Source organism: Lampris incognitus, chromosome 7 (assembly GCF_029633865.1).
Source record: "Lampris incognitus isolate fLamInc1 chromosome 7, fLamInc1.hap2, whole genome shotgun sequence".
NCBI lineage: Eukaryota > Metazoa > Chordata > Actinopteri > Lampriformes > Lampridae > Lampris > Lampris incognitus.
This window is the reverse complement of record NC_079217.1, coordinates 66,030,335-66,047,753: the sequence shown is the minus strand read 5'-3', so window position 1 is coordinate 66,047,753 and position 17,419 is coordinate 66,030,335. Positions and strand designations below refer to the sequence as shown.

General features: G+C 49.0%; 1 protein-coding gene across 1 annotated transcript in view; it reads left to right on the top strand.

The window, feature by feature from the left end:
• Positions 1–14,244, top strand: part of LOC130116109 (coagulation factor IX) — a 30,362-nt gene extending 16,118 nt beyond the window's left edge. The window contains exons 8-12 of the mRNA XM_056284057.1: positions 549–805; positions 950–1,064; positions 3,576–3,772; positions 11,359–11,484; positions 12,946–14,244. Coding sequence (XP_056140032.1) covers positions 549–805; positions 950–1,064; positions 3,576–3,772; positions 11,359–11,484; positions 12,946–13,218 — 968 coding nt within the window. The 3' untranslated portion in view covers positions 13,219–14,244. The remainder of the gene's footprint in view (positions 1–548; positions 806–949; positions 1,065–3,575; positions 3,773–11,358; positions 11,485–12,945) is intronic.
• Positions 14,245–17,419: the final 3,175 nt, after the last annotated feature.

The following is a 17,419-nucleotide window of genomic DNA, read 5'->3' as shown; positions in this document are numbered from 1 at the left end:
CCGTCACCTCCCGTCACTTCCCGTTACTTCCCGTCCCCTCCCGTCACCTCCCACTTCTGAGTCCGAAATACCATGACCACAGCAGCTACACTGCTTCTCACTAACTGATGCGTAACGTCTGTCTGTCTGCCTGTCTGTCTGCCTGCCTGTCTGTCTGCCTGCCTGCCTGTCTGTCTGCCTGCCTGCCTGCCTACCTGCCTTTCTGTCTGTCTGCCTGCCTGCCTGCCTTTCTGTCTGCCTGCCTGCCTGCCTGCCTGCCTGCCTGCCTTTCTGTCTGTCTGCCTGCCTGCCTGCCTGCCTGCCTGCCTGCCTGCCTGCCTGTCTGTCTGCCTGCCTGTCTGCCTGCCTGCCTGTCTGTCTGTCTGCCTGCCTGCCTGTCTGCCTGCCTGCCTTTCTGTCTGTCTGCCTGCCTGCCTGCCTGTCTGTCTGTCTGCCTGCCTGTCTGCCTGCCTGCCTGCCTGCCTGTCTGTCTGTCTGCTTGCCTGCCTGCCTGCCTGTCTGTCTGCCTGCCTGCCTGTCTGTCTCCCTGTCTGTCCCTCTGGCTCCAGTGGAGTTTCCGTGTGGCAAGAATTTGGAAGACTTGTTTTATCACCGGTCTGAGACCCTGGAGACAGACGCCACCATGGAGAACAGGAACGTGTCGGTGGACGGGGTCAACGTGACGCGTCAGGGACCAGAGGGAATGCTGGGAGAGAGAGGGGCGAACGAGACCTGGTCTTTGGAGGAGGAGGAGGAGGAGGAAGACGACTCTCCGACTCGGATAGTCGGGGGTCTCCTGGAGAAGCAGGGCGGGAGTCCCTGGCAGGTGTGGACCCTCTAGTTGGTTCAGTTCAGCTGATCGTTATGTCGTCTCATCGGCATGTCATCAGCCAATACAGAGAGAATACACCCCCGTGTGTGTGTGTGTGTGTGTGTGTGTGTGTGTGTGTGTGTGTGTGTGTGTGTGTAGGTTCTGATCCATAGAGCCGATGGCTACGGGTTCTGTGGTGGTGCTCTGGTGTCAGACCGTTGGGTCGTCTCTGCTGCTCACTGCTTTCAGGAGAAGCCGGACCACGTCACTGTAGGTGAGAGGGAGAGAGGCCAGCGTGCGGTCCAGTTACACATGACACACGTTGTGTCTCAGGGGCTTTACAACTACACAACACCCTGCCCTTACAGCCTCACATCGGATAAGGAACACAACTCCCTAACGACCTTTAACGGGGGGCAAAACAGGAAGAAACCTCTGGGAGAGCACCAGAGGGGGCGCTCTCTTCCAAGACGCACAACGGGCAATGATGTTGTGTTGACACAAGTTACACAATACAACACACACAGTGAAGGGAGGCGAGAATTGGTGTAATCTGGCCAAGTCTTCTAGTTTTAGTTGTGTGTGTGTGTGCGCTATGCTGTGGGACACTTCATCAGGCTCACAATGACGAAGGACCCACAAAGCAGACCGACACAGGTAGCAAAGGTTCCCCAAAGGCTTCCCCAGGCAGGAGGTGGGTGCAGGGGAACCAGAGGAACCAGGGGAACCAGAGGAACCAGGGGAACCAGGGGAACCAGGGGAACCAGAGGAACCAGGGGAACCAGGGGAACCAGAGGAACCAGGGGAACCAGGGGAACCAGAGGAACCAGAGGAACCAGGGGAACCAGAGGAACCAGGGGAACCAGGGGAACCAGAGGAACCAGGGGAACCAGGGGAACCAGAGGAACCAGGGGAACCAGGGGAACCAGAGGAACCAGGGGAACCAGGGGAACCAGAGGAACCAGGGGAACCAGAGGAACCAGAGGAACCAGGGGAACCAGGGGAACCAGGGGAACCAGAGGAACCAGGGGAACCAGAGGAACCAGGGGAACCAGGGGAACCAGGGGAACCAGAGGAACCAGGGGAACCAGGGGAACCAGAGGAACCAGGGGAACCAGAGGAACCAGAGGAACCAGGGGAACCAGAGGAACCAGAGGAACCAGGGGAACCAGGGGAACCAGGGGAACCAGAGGAACCAGGGGAACCAGAGGAACCAGGGGAACCAGGGGAACCAGGGGAACCAGGGGAACCAGGGGAACCAGAGGAACCAGGGGAACCAGAGGAACCAGGGGAACCAGGGGAACCAGAGGAACCAGGCGGTCAGGCGGAGGAATCGAACACGCCGGGCAAAAGGTGGAGTCACAAAAAACAGCCAATGGTCAAAACACCCGGTGGGAAGACCAGGAACTAATGCTGGACCACTCACACGGGGCTGAAGAAGACCTGGACACATGAGGAGGCAAACCGGGGCTTAAACACACACGTGGGGGGGACAGTGGCACACAGGTGGGACACATCAGGGCGGGACATGTCTGGGTGGGACACGGCAGGGCGGGACACGTCAGGGCGGGACGCGTCTGGGTGGGACACGTCAGGGCGGGACACGTCAGGGCGGGACACGTCTGGGCGGGACACATCAGGGCGGGACGCGTCTGGGTGGGACACGTCAGGGCGGGACACGTCAGGGCGGGACATGTCTGGGTGGGACACATCAGGGCGGGACACGTCAGGGTGGGACACGTCTGGGTGGGACACGTCAGGGTGGGACACGTCAGGGTGGGACACGGCAGGGTGGGACACGTCAGGGCGGGACGCGGCAGGGTGGGACACGGCAGGGCGGGACGCGGCAGGGCGGGACGCGTCAGGGCGGGACGCGTCTGGGCGGGACACGTCAGGGCGGGACACGTCAGGGCGGGACACGGCAGGGCGGGACACGGCAGGGCGGGACACGGCAGGGCGGGACACGTCAGGGCGGGACACGGCAGGGCGGGACACGTCAGGGCGGGACACGTCAGGGCGGGACACGGCAGGGCGGGACACGTCAGGGCGGGACGCGTCAGGGCGGGACGCGTCTGGGCGGGACACGTCAGGGCGGGACACGTCAGGGCGGGACACGTCAGGGCGGGACACGGCAGGGCGGGACACGGCAGGGCGGGACACGGCAGGGCGGGACACGGCAGGGCGGGACACGTCAGGGCGGGACACGTCAGGGCGGGACACGGCAGGGCGGGACGCGGCAGGGCGGGACGCGTCAGGGCGGGACGCGTCAGGGCGGGACACGTCAGGGCGGGACGCGTCAGGGCGGGACGCGGCAGGGCGGGACACGGCAGGGCGGGACACGTCAGGGCGGGACACGTCAGGGCGGGACACGGCAGGGCGGGACACGGCAGGGCGGGACACGGCAGGGCGGGACACGTCAGGGCGGGACACGTCAGGGCGGGACACGTCAGGGCGGGACGCGGCAGGGCGGGACGCGGCAGGGCGGGACACGTCTGGGCGGGACACGTCAGGGCGGGACATGTCTGGGTGGGACACGTCTGGGTGGAACATGTCAGGGCGGGACGGGTCAGGGCGGGACATGTCAGGGCGGGACCGGGAATCACACAGGAGGGAACCCTGACAGGAAGGGACGTGTAGGATGTGGAGCGGGACAGGACACACTTGGGAGGACGTAGCCTACTGATGGGTGAATGTGTGTAGCCGCTGTGTCTGGCTGAAGGTAAGGAGGAGTGAAGCAGTCAGACAGACAGGTGTGTGACAGTCTGGATTCTGTCTCTGTCCCCAGGAAACTATGACAAGCTTCGTCCCGACCCTGGCGAGCAGCAGATCAAAGTGGAGAAGGTGTTTGTCCATCCACACTTCCACGCCTACACCTACGACAGCGACATCGCCCTGCTGTACCTGGCCCACGCCACGGTCCGCTCCCCTGCCGCCATCCCCGTCTGCCTGCCCAACGTCCGCCTCTCCAAATACCTCCTGAAGGTATCAACCGGTCTGTCTGCAGGTCTGTCTGCAGGTCTGTCTGTCTGAAGGTCTGTCTGTGTGCAGGTCTGTCTGAAGGTCTGTCTGTCTGAAGGTCTGTCTGTCTGCAGGTCTGTCTGAAGGTCTGTCTGAAGGTCTGTCTGTCTGCAGGTCTGTCTGAAGGTCTGTCTGTCTGAAGGTCTGTCTGTCTGCAGGTCTGTGTGCAGGTCTGTCTGAACTTCTGTCTGTGTGCAGGTCTGTCTGCAGGTCTGTCTGAAGGTCTGTCTGTCTGCAGGTCTGTTTGAAGGTCTGTCTGAAGATCTGTCTGGATGCAGGTCTGTCTGAAGGTCTGTCTGTCTGCAGGTCTGTCTGAAGGTCTGTCTGCAGGTCTGTATGAAGGTCTGTCTGGATGCAGGTCTGTCTGAAGGTCTGTCTGTCTGCAGTTCTGTTTGAAGGTCTGTCTGTCTGCAGGTCTGTCTGAAGGTCTGTCTGGATGCAGGTCTGTCTGAAGATCTGTCTGTCTGTCTGAAGGTCTGTCTGTCTGCAGGTCTGTTTGAAGGTCTGTCTGTTTGAAGGTCTGTCTGAAGATCTGTCTGTCTGCAGGTCTGTTTGAAGGTCTGTCTGTCTGCAGGTCTGTTTGAAGGTCTGTCTGTCTGCAGGTCTGTCTGAAGGTCTGTCTGTTTGAAGGTCTGTCTGGATGCAGGTCTGTCTGCAGGTCTGTTTGAAGGTGTGTCTGAAGATCTGTTCGTCTGCAGGTCTGTCTGCAGTTCTGTCTGAAGGTCGGTCTGTCTGTAGGTCTGTCTGAACTTCTGTCTCTGTGTAGGTCTGTCTGAAGGTCTGTGTGCAGGTCTGTCTGCAGGTCTGTCTGAACTTCTGTCTGTGTGCAGGTCTGTGTGCAGGTCTGTGCGGATCACACATATAACCGACTGGACAAGAGAGTCTAGAGGCAGTGCTCCTGGAATCTGTAGCCAGGTGCTCTCCGTCTTCTCTCCTCTTGTTGTGTTGTACAGCTGACGCTGATGCAGTTCAACACCACGTCACACACAAGTGAACGCAGTCTGGACATTTTCCATGTTGAGCATAATCAGCTTAAAGGTCTCATTAAATAATAATCATAATAATAATAATAATAATAATACATTTTATTTGGGTGTCTTTCAGAGCACTCAAGGTCACCTTACAGAACACAGTAAAAAACCAGCAGCACAGTATCAGCAGCACAGTATCAGCAGCACAGTATCAGCAGCACTGTATCAGCAGCACAGTATCAGCAACACTGTATCAGCAACACTGTATCAGCAGCACAGTATCAGCACCACAGTATCAGCACCACAGTATCAGCAGCACAGTATCAGCAACACTGTATCAGCACCACAGCATCAGCACCACAGTATCAGCAACACAGTATCAGCAACACTGTATCAGCAACACAGTATCAGCAACACTGTATCAGCAACACTGTATCAGCAGCACAGTATCAGCAGCACAGTATCAGCAACACTGTATCAGCAGCACAGTATCAGCAACACTGTATCAGCAGCACAGTATCAGCAGCACAGTATCAGCAGCACAGTATCAGCAACACTGTATCAGCAACACAGTATCAGCAACACTGTATCAGCAACACTGTATCAGCAACACTGTATCAGCAACACTGTATCAGCAACACAGTATCAGCAACACTGTATCAGCAACACTGTATCAGCAGCACAGTATCAGCAGCACAGTATCAGCAACACTGTATCAGCACCACTGTATCAGCAGCACAGTATCAGCAGCACAGTATCAGCAACACAGTATCAGCAACACTGTATCAGCAGCACAGTATCAGCAACACTGTATCAGCAGCACAGTATCAGCAGCACAGTATCAGCAGCACTGTATCCTTAGCACAGTATCAGCAGCACTGTATCCTTAGCACAGTATCAGCAGCACAGTATCCTTAGCACAGTATCCTTAGCACAGTATCAGCAGCACAGTATCCTTAGCACAGTATCCTTAGCACAGTATCCTTAGCACAGTATCAGCAGCACTGTATCAGCAACACTGTATCAGCAGCACAGTATCAGCAACACTGTATCAGCACCACAGCATCAGCACCACAGTATCAGCACCACAGTATCAGCAACACAGTATCAGCAACACTGTATCAGCAACACAGTATCAGCAACACTGTATCAGCAACACTGTATCAGCAGCACAGTATCAGCAACACTGTATCAGCAACACTGTATCAGCAGCACAGTATCAGCAGCACAGTATCAGCAGCACAGTATCAGCAACACTGTATCAGCAACACAGTATCAGCAACACTGTATCAGCAACACTGTATCAGCAACACTGTATCAGCAACACAGTATCAGCAACACTGTATCAGCAACACTGTATCAGCAGCACAGTATCAGCAGCACAGTATCAGCAACACTGTATCAGCAGCACAGTATCAGCAGCACAGTATCAGCAACACAGTATCAGCAACACTGTATCAGCAGCACAGTATCAGCAACACTGTATCAGCAGCACAGTATCAGCAGCACAGTATCAGCAGCACTGTATCCTTAGCACAGTATCAGCAGCACTGTATCCTTAGCACAGTATCAGCAGCACAGTATCCTTAGCACAGTATCAGCAGCACAGTATCCTTAGCACAGTATCAGCAGCACAGTATCCTTAGCACAGTATCCTTAGCACAGTATCCTTAGCACAGTATCAGCAGCACAGTATCAGCAACACTGTATCAGCAACACTGTATCAGCAGCACAGTATCAGCAGCACAGTATCAGCAGCACAGTATCAGCAGCACAGTATCAGCAGCACAGTATCAGCAGCACAGTATCAGCAGCACAGTATCAGCAGCACAGTATCAGCAGCACAGTATCAGCAACACTGTATCAGCAGCACAGTATCAGCACCACAGTATCAGCAGCACAGTATCAGCAGCACAGTATCAGCACCACAGTATCAGCAGCACAGTATCATCAGCACAGTATCAGCAGCACAGTATCAGCAGCACAGTATCAGCAGCACAGTATCAGCACCACAGTATCAGCAGCACAGTATCAGCACCACAGTACCAGCACCACTGTATCAGCACCACAGTATCAGCACCACAGTATCAGCAGCACAGTATCAGCAGCACAGTATCAGCACCACAGTACCAGCACCACTGTATCAGCACCACAGTATCAGCACCACAGTATCAGCAACACTGTATCAGCAGCACAGTATCAGCAGCACAGTATCAGCAACACTGTATCAGCAGCACAGTATCAGCAGCACAGTATCAGCAGCACAGTATCAGCACCACAGTATCAGCAGCACAGTATCAGCAGCACAGTATCAGACAGGCAGCATAAAGTCAGAACACAGCAGGTAGACAATAAAAAGGTAACACAACAGATAAAGTATCAAATCATCATCTGCACAACACTCGGTGAGGCGTGGATCAGACTGAACATGCCGGTTCTAAAAGGTGCGTTTTGAGACGGGATGTGAAGGCTGAAAGAGAGTCAGTGTTGTGAAGGTCTTGTGGGAGGGAGGTCCATAGGTGGGGGGCAGAACCACTGAAGGCTCCGGACCCCATGGTAGTCCAGCGGGCCGATGGTGTCGTGCAGGGGTGGCGAGCCTCACGAGCCGCATGTGGCTCTTTACCTAGTCCTGTGCGGCTCGTGGCTGTTCTCGTTTTTTCTCGGCCTTCAGAGTTTTAAAGTAAAAATAGAATCATAAAATGTGTTTCTGATAAATCAAAATGCATTTGAATATTCGACAATAGGCTCCTACCAATAAAGTGGCCCATTTTTTAATGGAGAAATGGTTTTGTCCTCGAGTGATTGGTGGGAATCTTCTACGTCATGCATGTAGCTAGCCTGACACCGTTCTGCACAAACGCAGAAGTTTCTAGAACGACTAACTGAATCAGCACGCCAGAGTCAGGAGAGGCTACATGCAGACATGACGAGGAGCGCAGGACATGACGAGGAGCGCAGGACATGAAGAGGAGCGCAGGACATGAAGAGGAGCGCAGGACATGACGAGGAGCACAGGACATGACGAGGAGCGCAGGACATGAAGAGGAGCGCAGGACTTGAAGAGGAGCGCAGGACTTGAAGAGGAGCGCAGGACATGACGAGGAGCACAGGACATGACGAGGAGCGCAGGACATGACGAGGAGCGCAGGACTTGAAGAGGAGCGCAGGACATGACGAGGAGCACAGGACATGACGAGGAGCGCAGGACATGACGAGGAGCGCAGGACATGACGAGGAGCGCAGGACATGACGAGGAGCACAGGACATGACGAGGAGCACAGGACATGACGAGGAGCGCAGGACATGACGAGGAGCACAGGACATGACGAGGAGCACAGGACATTTGTGCTGGAAGGAGAGGAATGGTATTTTTTTGCAGAGCGACACGGGAAACCTTCTGCTTGACGTGCCAGACTTCACTGTCGCTTTTTAAAGCCTCGAACCTGGGACGCCGTTTCACCTCACTGCACACTAACGTGGCCCCGGAGTTTCCCGAAGGCGCCGAACTGCGCAAGCACGAGTGCACGTGTGGCATCGACCTAAAGGAGGCGCTCTGTTCTCAAAACTAACAGCAATAGCCACAGACGGGGGAGCGCCTGCTATGCCGGGCTCCGCACGTGGCCTTGTAGGGTTGTGTAAAGCTGACGACCGTTTCCCGGATCTTTGGACATTTCACTGCATTATTCATCGAGAGCACCTGGTGTCTAAAAAGCTGAACCTGGACCACGTCATGAAACCCGTGCTAGACACTGTGAATTTTATTCACACTCATGCTTTCAATCATAGACAGTTCAAAATCCTCATAGCTGAACTTGACGAAGACCTCCCCAGTGGTCTGCTCCTCCACTGCACTGTCATGGCTTTCAAGAGCTAACATGCTTGCTAACATGCTAACATGCTTGCCTGTTTTTTTACTTTTGAACCCAGTGAAGCTGTTTCTGGAAGAAAAACACAAGGACTATCCTGAGCTACATGACCCCCAGTGGATCTCAGATTCAGGGATTCTGGTCGACGTGCTGCATCATCTCAACAAACTGAATCTAGATTTGCAAGGGGGGTTAGAAATGCTGCCTGACCTGGTGCAAAATGTTCTCACATTTGTCAACAAACTCCAGCTCTTTCAGACTCGCCGTCAGAAGGGAGCGCTCACACATTTCCCTCCTTGTTAAAGGCAAGGGGAGAGGAAGCCGAGGTCTCAAGAGGGAGAACTGCATACTATGCAGCACTGGTTGAAAATCTGCAGCACAGGTTTGAGGACAGATTTTGCAACCTGAAGCAAAAGCGGCCACAGATCACATTCCTCACTAACCCTTCCAGTGCTGAACCAGTTGGTTTGAAAGCCCCTTTAGTATCAGATGAAGCTGCATCCCAGCTGGAGATGACTGAACTTTGTGAGAATGACAGACTTAAATGTGTTTTGAGAGGAGGAACCACAGAGTTTTGGAAAATTGTGCCCACAGACAGATATCCCAGTGTCAAACAGGCTGCACTCAAGCTAATGTCAGTGTTTGGATCAACTTATGTCTGTGAATCAGTTTTTTCGACACTAAAACAAGTGAAGTCAAACATCGCTCTGTTCTTACCGACACACATGTGGAAGAGTTGCTTCGAGTAGCCACAACTGAGTGCAAGCCAGACCTGAAAAAGACTGTGGAAAACAAAGACTGCCTGGTGTCCCACTGAGTAAACCGAGGTAAGAAAAGACCTATGAAAATAGTTAGGCTATGTGTTATGACATAACAGTTTGGCCTATGTCATGAGGCCTATAAGTCACTGTTACTGTAGTAGTGTGGGCATCCATTTGTTGTGTGGCTCGTTGCAATGACATGTTTGGTTTTTTTTGTTTTTAGTTTTTCTTGGCTCTTTATGCTGGATTAGTTGGCCACCCCTGGTGTAGTGAGTTGGAGAACAGAAGAGGATCTGCGAGTGCGGGAGGGCGTGTGGATATGAGGGAGTTCAGAAAGATATGATGGAGCTAGGTTATTAAGGGCCTTAAAGGTGAGGAGCAGGATCTGGACGTCAATACGGTATTTAACAGGGAGCCAGTGGAGTTGCTGAAGAGCAGGAGTGATGTGATCTATGGAAGGAGTTCTGGTAATGATACGGGCAGCTGAATTCTGGACCAATTCAAGTTTATGAAGACACTAGAGGGGAAGACCAAAGAGGAGAGAATTGCAGTAGTCAATATGGGATGAAACCAGGGTGTGGGTAAGTATGGCGGTGCTGTTAGGTGTAAGTGACGGGCGAAGACGATCAGTACTGCATAGGTGGAAGTATGCCGAGTAACATTGTTGATGTGAGCTTCAAAAGATAATGTGCTGTCCAGGATGACACCCAGACTCTTAACCTGAGGCGATGGAGGAACAATAGAATTGTCAATAGTCAGAGAAAAACTATCATGTTTAGCCAAAGTAGATTTAGTGCCTACTAGGAGGATCTCTGTTTTATCAATATTAAGTCTGAGGAAGTGGTATGAAAACCAGGATTTACTTTCTAGTAAGCAGTCAGAAAGGGAAGTGGGTAGAAGAGTGGAGGTAGGCTTGGTGGACAGATAAAGCTGGGTGTCATCCACGTAGCAGTGAAATTGAATGCCAAATTTCCTGAAAATGTGTCCAAGAGGTAATAGGTAAATAATAAATAAGAGGGGTCCCAATACAGAGCCCTGGGGAACACCAGTAGTAACAGGAAAGGACTGTGATCTGTAAATATCATTTAGAGCACGGCAAACTTCCACGATTCGATTTTTATCTGAATGACGCAAAACCATCTCGTGAGATTCAGTGAGGGGAGGGAGATTGTTTTGACTGACAGCCAATCACAGCCTGGCATTGTTACAATAATGTGAGCATTGATATGCTATTTGGTAAATTCAGTTTGGTGCTAGAATTCATCTTCTCTCAGTCTCACTGCATTCATTCATTCATTGGACATTTTGTTTTAGTGTGCGCCAGCAAGGATGATGATGCAGGATGATGTTACAAAAAAGTGTTATTCTTATATAACACAAATGAATAAAAAAGTGTACTTCTAGAGCCAAGTGTTAAATGCAGATCATTAAATTAAATGCAGATGAAAGAAAGATCAAGAATTAAGTACATGTTTCATTTCACGGGACTTTGAAAAAAGTGACAGTTAATTTGCATTTGGTTCATTAGCTGTTAAAGTACAATTAAATTCTATTCAACTTTAATGAGTTTGTTGCCGTGTAAAGGTGAAAACCCGTTGATAAGTACTGGTCTGGTCCTGGTATCAGTGATGTTAGCATAGCATCAGTGATGTTAGCATAGCAGGTTAAGCTGTGTTAATGATGGTGTTTGAGACAACATTGACTATCGGCTGACTGTTGTCGATGTGCTCAGTGCTGTGGCTTCACTGGCTCTTTAAATAACTGTTAAAAAAACGTTAAGAACCCTTCTTATGTTAGAAACTGCCAGCTAGGTTTTATTTTACAACACACTACTGTCCACACAGCTTTCCCATGATGCACTTCACTGGATTCATTGCATGAGGGTGAGCAGCGGTCTGATTTCGGTCTTGATTCAGGCGCAGTGACCAGGTGTGGTGTTTGTGGTTTGGCAGGTTGACAACAGGGGCGTGGTGACAGGTTGGGGGGCCATGCAGTACCTGGGCAGATCCTCCCCGTTCCTCAGGAAGGTGGTGCTCCCAGTGGTCAGCCAGAAGAACTGCAGGCTCTCCACAGAACAGGTGAGTTCAAACAGACAGAGCAAAACACAAAATGAGGGTTTCAGAACTAAGTTTCATGATTTTTAGGTGAAATTCAATCATAACAAATAAACCATTAAATTAAAATTTAGAGTCCAGCAAAAATCTCCCTAAATCAGATGTACCACTGTACTAAATCAGCAAAATAAACCTGCTGCAGTCCAACTAATACTAATACCAATCATCATCCATCATCATTCTATCGCACTTTGGATATCAGTGTTTTTGGACCCTGGACTTCCTGACCAACAGACCTCAGTCTGTTAGGTTAGGTGACCACACCTCCTCCACCCTGACCTTCAGCACAGGTGCCCCTCAAGGCTGTGTTCTGAGCCCCCTCCTTTTCTCCCTCTTTACCCACGACTGCCTGCCAACTCACCCGTCAAATGTTATAGTTAAGTTTGCAGACAACACCACAGTCATTGGCCGTATCACCAACAATGACGAGACGGCCTACAGAGACGAGATTCAGCACCTCACATCATGGTGCACTACCAACAATCTTGTCCTCAATGTGCAAAAGACGAAGGAGCTGATTGTGGACTTCAGGAGGTCTAGAAGCTGCAGCCACTCCCCCATACACATCAATGGGGTGGAAGTGGAGCGTGTTTCCAGCTTTAAATTCCTTGGAGTCCACATCAGCGAGGACCTTTCGTGGACATTAAACACCCAGGCCCTTGTGAAAAAGGCCCAACAACGTCTGCATTTCCTGAGGAGGCTGAGGAGCGCCCGTCTACCCCCCAAAATTCTCCCCAACTTCTACCACTGCACCATAGAGAGCATCCTGACCATCTGCATCTCAGTGTGGTACGGCAACTGCACCTCAGTAGACCAGAAAGCTCTGCAGCGGGTCGTCAAGGAGGCCCAGCATATCACCGGTACCCAGCTCCCCGCCATAAAAGACATTTATCACAAACACTGCCTTTGAAGGGGTCTGAGCATCAGCAGAGATCTCACCCACCCCAACCATGGACTGTTCTCCCCCCTGCCCTCTGGGAGGCGCTACAGGAGCCTCAGAGCCCGCACTACCAGGCTCAAAACCAGCTTCTTTCCACAAGCTGTTGCCCACCTGAACCTGGCTATCCACTGAATGGCTGTAGATATTTTTAAATATTTTGTACTCCAGCTCTCTTTTAACTTATTTCTAGCTTTTGGTCTTCATGTGTGTATCTTATACTGTGTTTGCTGTGTTTGTCTGTGTCTGTCTTGCACTGTTTGGTGAAGCCACAGCCCTCATTTCATTTCTAACATGTGCCTGCTGCACATTGTTCTTAATGACACTAAAATTGAATTGAATTGAATTTTGTTATGACCTTTGACATCCTGATTGTTTGTGATCTTGTTGACTTGAACCCTGAAGCACATTAGAAATTATTGATTTACTCATTTTCATCAGAGGGATGCTTGTTTTTGATGGATGGATGGATCCTCTCTTCCATTCAGGTGGTGACAGAAAATATGTTTTGCGCTGGATACCTGGATATCGCCATGGATGCCTGCAGTGGGGACAGCGGCGGCCCCTTCGTGGTGAACTTCCGTGAGACCTGGTTCCTGGCTGGGGTGGTGAGCTGGGGGGAGGAATGTGCCGCCAAGGGGAAGTATGGCGTCTACACACGTCTGGGAAACTACCTGGACTGGATCCGAGACACCATGGAGACACAGGAAGCTAACCGCACCGCAGCGGAAGGACCAAACTCTCGCCACACCTTCGGCTAACGGCACAAATCCCCTGCCATGGAAATGGGTACACCTGACACGTTAACGTCTATCATGTCATGCTGTACGAGTGTGGAATGAAAGCTCTTTATTTAATTTTTCATCATTTTTAGTAAGTTTCACATCCACAAAACTGAATGAACTAGTTCTCAACCATACTTTTAACATTTTATTGCTGATTTAAAGTAATATGGTACCATTGTTTGGAAAGTTAAAAACAAAAAAAATCAAAGAATACTTTTGATATACTGGAAGAATTTGATTTAATGGCATGGACATCCTGCTATGTACACATGGGCGGCACGGTGGCCCAGTGGTTAGTACTGTTGCCACACAGCAAGAAGGTCCTGGATTCAAATCTCAGGCCATCCCAGGTCCTGTCTGTGTGGAGTTTGCATGTTCTCCCCGTGTCTGCGTGGGTTTCCTCCGGGTGCTCCGGTTTCCTCCCACAGTCCAAAGACATGTAGGTCAGCTGAATCGGCCTCGTTAAAATTGTCCCTAGGTGTGAATGTGTCGGCCCTGTGATAGACTGGTGGCTTGTCCAGGGTGTCTCCCTGCCTGCTGCCCAATGACTGCTGGGATAGGGTCCAACATCCCCGCGACCCGAATTCGGATAAGCAGCTTGGATAATGGATGGATGGATAGAAGAATTTGAATGAATGGCATGACATCGGGCTATGTACAACTGGGGCAGCACGGTGGCCCAGTGGTTAGCACTGTTGTCTCACAGCAAGAAGGTCCTGGGTTCGAACCCCAGGCCGTCCCAGGTCCTCTCTGTGTGGAGTTTGCATGTTCTCCCCGTGTCTGCGTGGGTTTCCTCCGGGTGCTCCGGCTTCCTCCCACCATCAAAAAGACATGCATGTTAGGGTCAATACTCCTGCCTGTGCCCCTGAGCAAGGCACTGGAAAGGAGAACTGGAGTTGGTCCCCGGGTGCTGCAGCTGCCCACTGCTCCTATACAATAGGATGGTTACATGCAGACGACACATTTCATTGTAACCTGTACAATGACAAAATAAAGTGGCTTTCTATATGAAGTTAATGTAATTTCTGTACATTTGTTTGTAAAAGTGAACAGGGAAGTAAATTTGCTGACATGACAAACCTCACCAGGATGCAGGAACGATCATGGCAGCAGTCGCTTCCCTTCTGATAAAGGAAAAGGAAAACTGTTAAACTTGAGATGGATCAAGTCCTTGGCAGGAAATTCCAAGTCAAGTCAGTTTCGTTTGTATAGACCAATAATCACTAATTACACATTTGCCTCAGGGGCTTAACAGCAACACAACACCTATCCTTGGACCCTTTCATCGGATAAGGAACAACTCCCTGAAAAAAACCTTTTAACAGGGAGAAACACTAGGAAGAAAGCTCAGGGGGAGCACCAGAGGAGGATCTCTCTCCCAAGACCCACAACGTGCAATGGTGTTGTGTTTACACATTTTACACAATACAACACTGAAAAAGGATAACACAATTATAAGGGAATTATAAAATGTGTGAAGAGTATGATGAGCAGGATGCCAAGCAGTGTCCAGACACCAGCGGAACAGCCCAGGACCCAAGCCACGTGACCACCATCACCATGGAGACAAAAGAATTAATAGTCACGCATCTTGGTGAAAGAAGGATGTAACATTAAAACAGGACAACAAAATTATATGGCTTTATAAGATATATAAAAACAAAATGTGACGAGGAGGATGCCAAGCAGCATCCAGGTGGCGACCCCCACCATCATGGAGACCTGGGAGGAGGACAGACTGCACGTGCACACAAGGGAGACTCACACCACACCATTCACACACACACAAGAAGAGAAAGGAGAAGACATCATTCAGAGAGAGAGAAAAGACGTGAGAGAAGAGAACAGTTTGCAATAGTCAATAATCTATACTCTATAGTCTATACTCTATAATCTATACTCTATAAGATATACTCTATAATCTATACTCTATAGTCTATAGTCTATACTCTATAATCTATAGTCTATACTCTATAGTCTATACTCTATAAACTATACTCTATAATCTATACTCTATAATCTATACTCTATAGTCTATACTCTATAGTCTATACTCTATCATCTATACTCTATAGTCTATACTCTATAGTCTATACTCTATAATCTATACTCTATAGTCTATACTCTATAGTCTATACTCTATAATCTATAGTCTATACTCTATAATCTATACTCTATAATCTATACTCTATAGTCTATACTCTATAATCTATACTCTATAGTCTATACTCTATAGTCTATACTCTATAATCTATACTCTATAATCTATACTCTATAGTCTATACTCTATAGTCTATACTCTATAGTCTATACGCTATAGTCTATACTCTATAGTCTATACTCTATAATCTATACTCTATAGTCTATACTCTATAGTCTATACTCTATAGTCTATACTCTATAATCTATACTCTATAGTCTATACTCTATAATCTATACTCTATCATCTATACTCTATAGTCTATACTCTATAGTCTATACTCTATAGTCTATACTCTATCATCTATACTCTATAATCTATACTCTATCATCTATACTCTATAATCTATACTCTATAGTTTATACTCTATAATCTATACTCTATAGTCTATAATCTATACTCTATAGTCTATACTCTATAGTCTATACTCTATAATCTATACTCTATAGTCTATACTCTATAGTCTATACTCTATAATCTATACTCTATAGTCTATACTCTATAATCTATACTCTATAATCTATACTCTATAGTCTATACTCTATAATCTATACTCTATCATCTATACTCTATAGTCTATACTCTATAATCTATACTCTATAGTCTATACTCTATAATCTATACTCTATAGTCTCATCAGCAGAACAGTGGTTGGTAAATTCATTGAGACAGAAACCGACCCACCATGCAGTACAGGTTGTGAAATACCCAACTTAATTGTAAGCTAAGGCAAAAAGATGAGTTTTAAGATTGGATTTAAAGACTCAACAGCCTCTGATTGTCTGATGGCAGCAGGCAGGTTATTCCACAACAACGGAGCCCGATAGGAAAAGGCCCTGCTGCCACCAGCTGACCTCTTTTTAACTTTGGGTACACACAGGAGCCCTGTATTTTGAGAGCGAAGAGCTCGAGATGGCATGTAAGGTTTAAGGAGATCAGACAGGTGGGATGGGGCAAGCCCATTTAGGGTTTTATAAGTCAGCAGAAGCACCTTGTATTCTGATCTAACATGGATAGGAAGCCAATGAAGGGAGGCAAGAATTGGTGTAATATGGTCAAATGTCCTAGTTTTAGTTAGGATTCTAGCAGCAGCATTCTGAACCATCTGAAGACTTTTAGTACTAGAATGTGGCAGACCTGAGGACAGAACATTACAGTAATCAAGTCTGGATGAAACAAATGCATGTATTAGGGTCTCTGCGTCAGCCATGGAGAGAAAAGACCAAATTTTAGCTATGTTACGTAAGTGAAAAAAGGCAGTCTTGGTGATTTCTTTAATGTGCTTGTTAAAGGAAAGGCTGGGATCAAACGTAACACCAAGATTTTTGGCTGCCACACTTTGTGAAACCACAGAGTTGTCGATTGTTATCGTTACTTGGTCAAATTGGTGTCTGTGTCTAGCAGGGCCAATGACCAGCATCTCGGTTTTATCTGAATTTAAAAGCAGTAAGCTAAGTGACATCCAGTCTTTCACAGTAGCCAAGCAGGCCTCTAAGTTAGTGATTTGAGTATGATCATCAGCCCTTATAGGCACATACAGCTGAGTATCATCAGCATTTATTCCATAACTGCATATAATTTGGCCAAGAGGTGAAATATAAAGAGAGAAAAGTAGAGGGCCAAGTACTGAGCCCTGAGGTACACCATATGTAATGTCAGAGAATTTTGATGTAATGTTATTATAGCAGACACAATGTGTTCTTGCAGATAAGTAGGACATAAACCAAGAGAGAGCTAAACCAGAGACACCAAAATTACAATTTATTCTGTCTAATAGTATACGGTGATCAATGGTGTCAAAGGCTGCACTCAGATGGACTCTTAGCCCTCCCCCCCAGTTCAGGGATGGTCGTGGCCATTGAAACTCTAGTTAATGCTCACGGTAATTTGCATATGACACCGGTCATTAGTTTCGGTCGTTATGCCACTGTATTGTTTATAAGGGTGGGAACACCTGCAGTCAGTTTAGACTGAAGA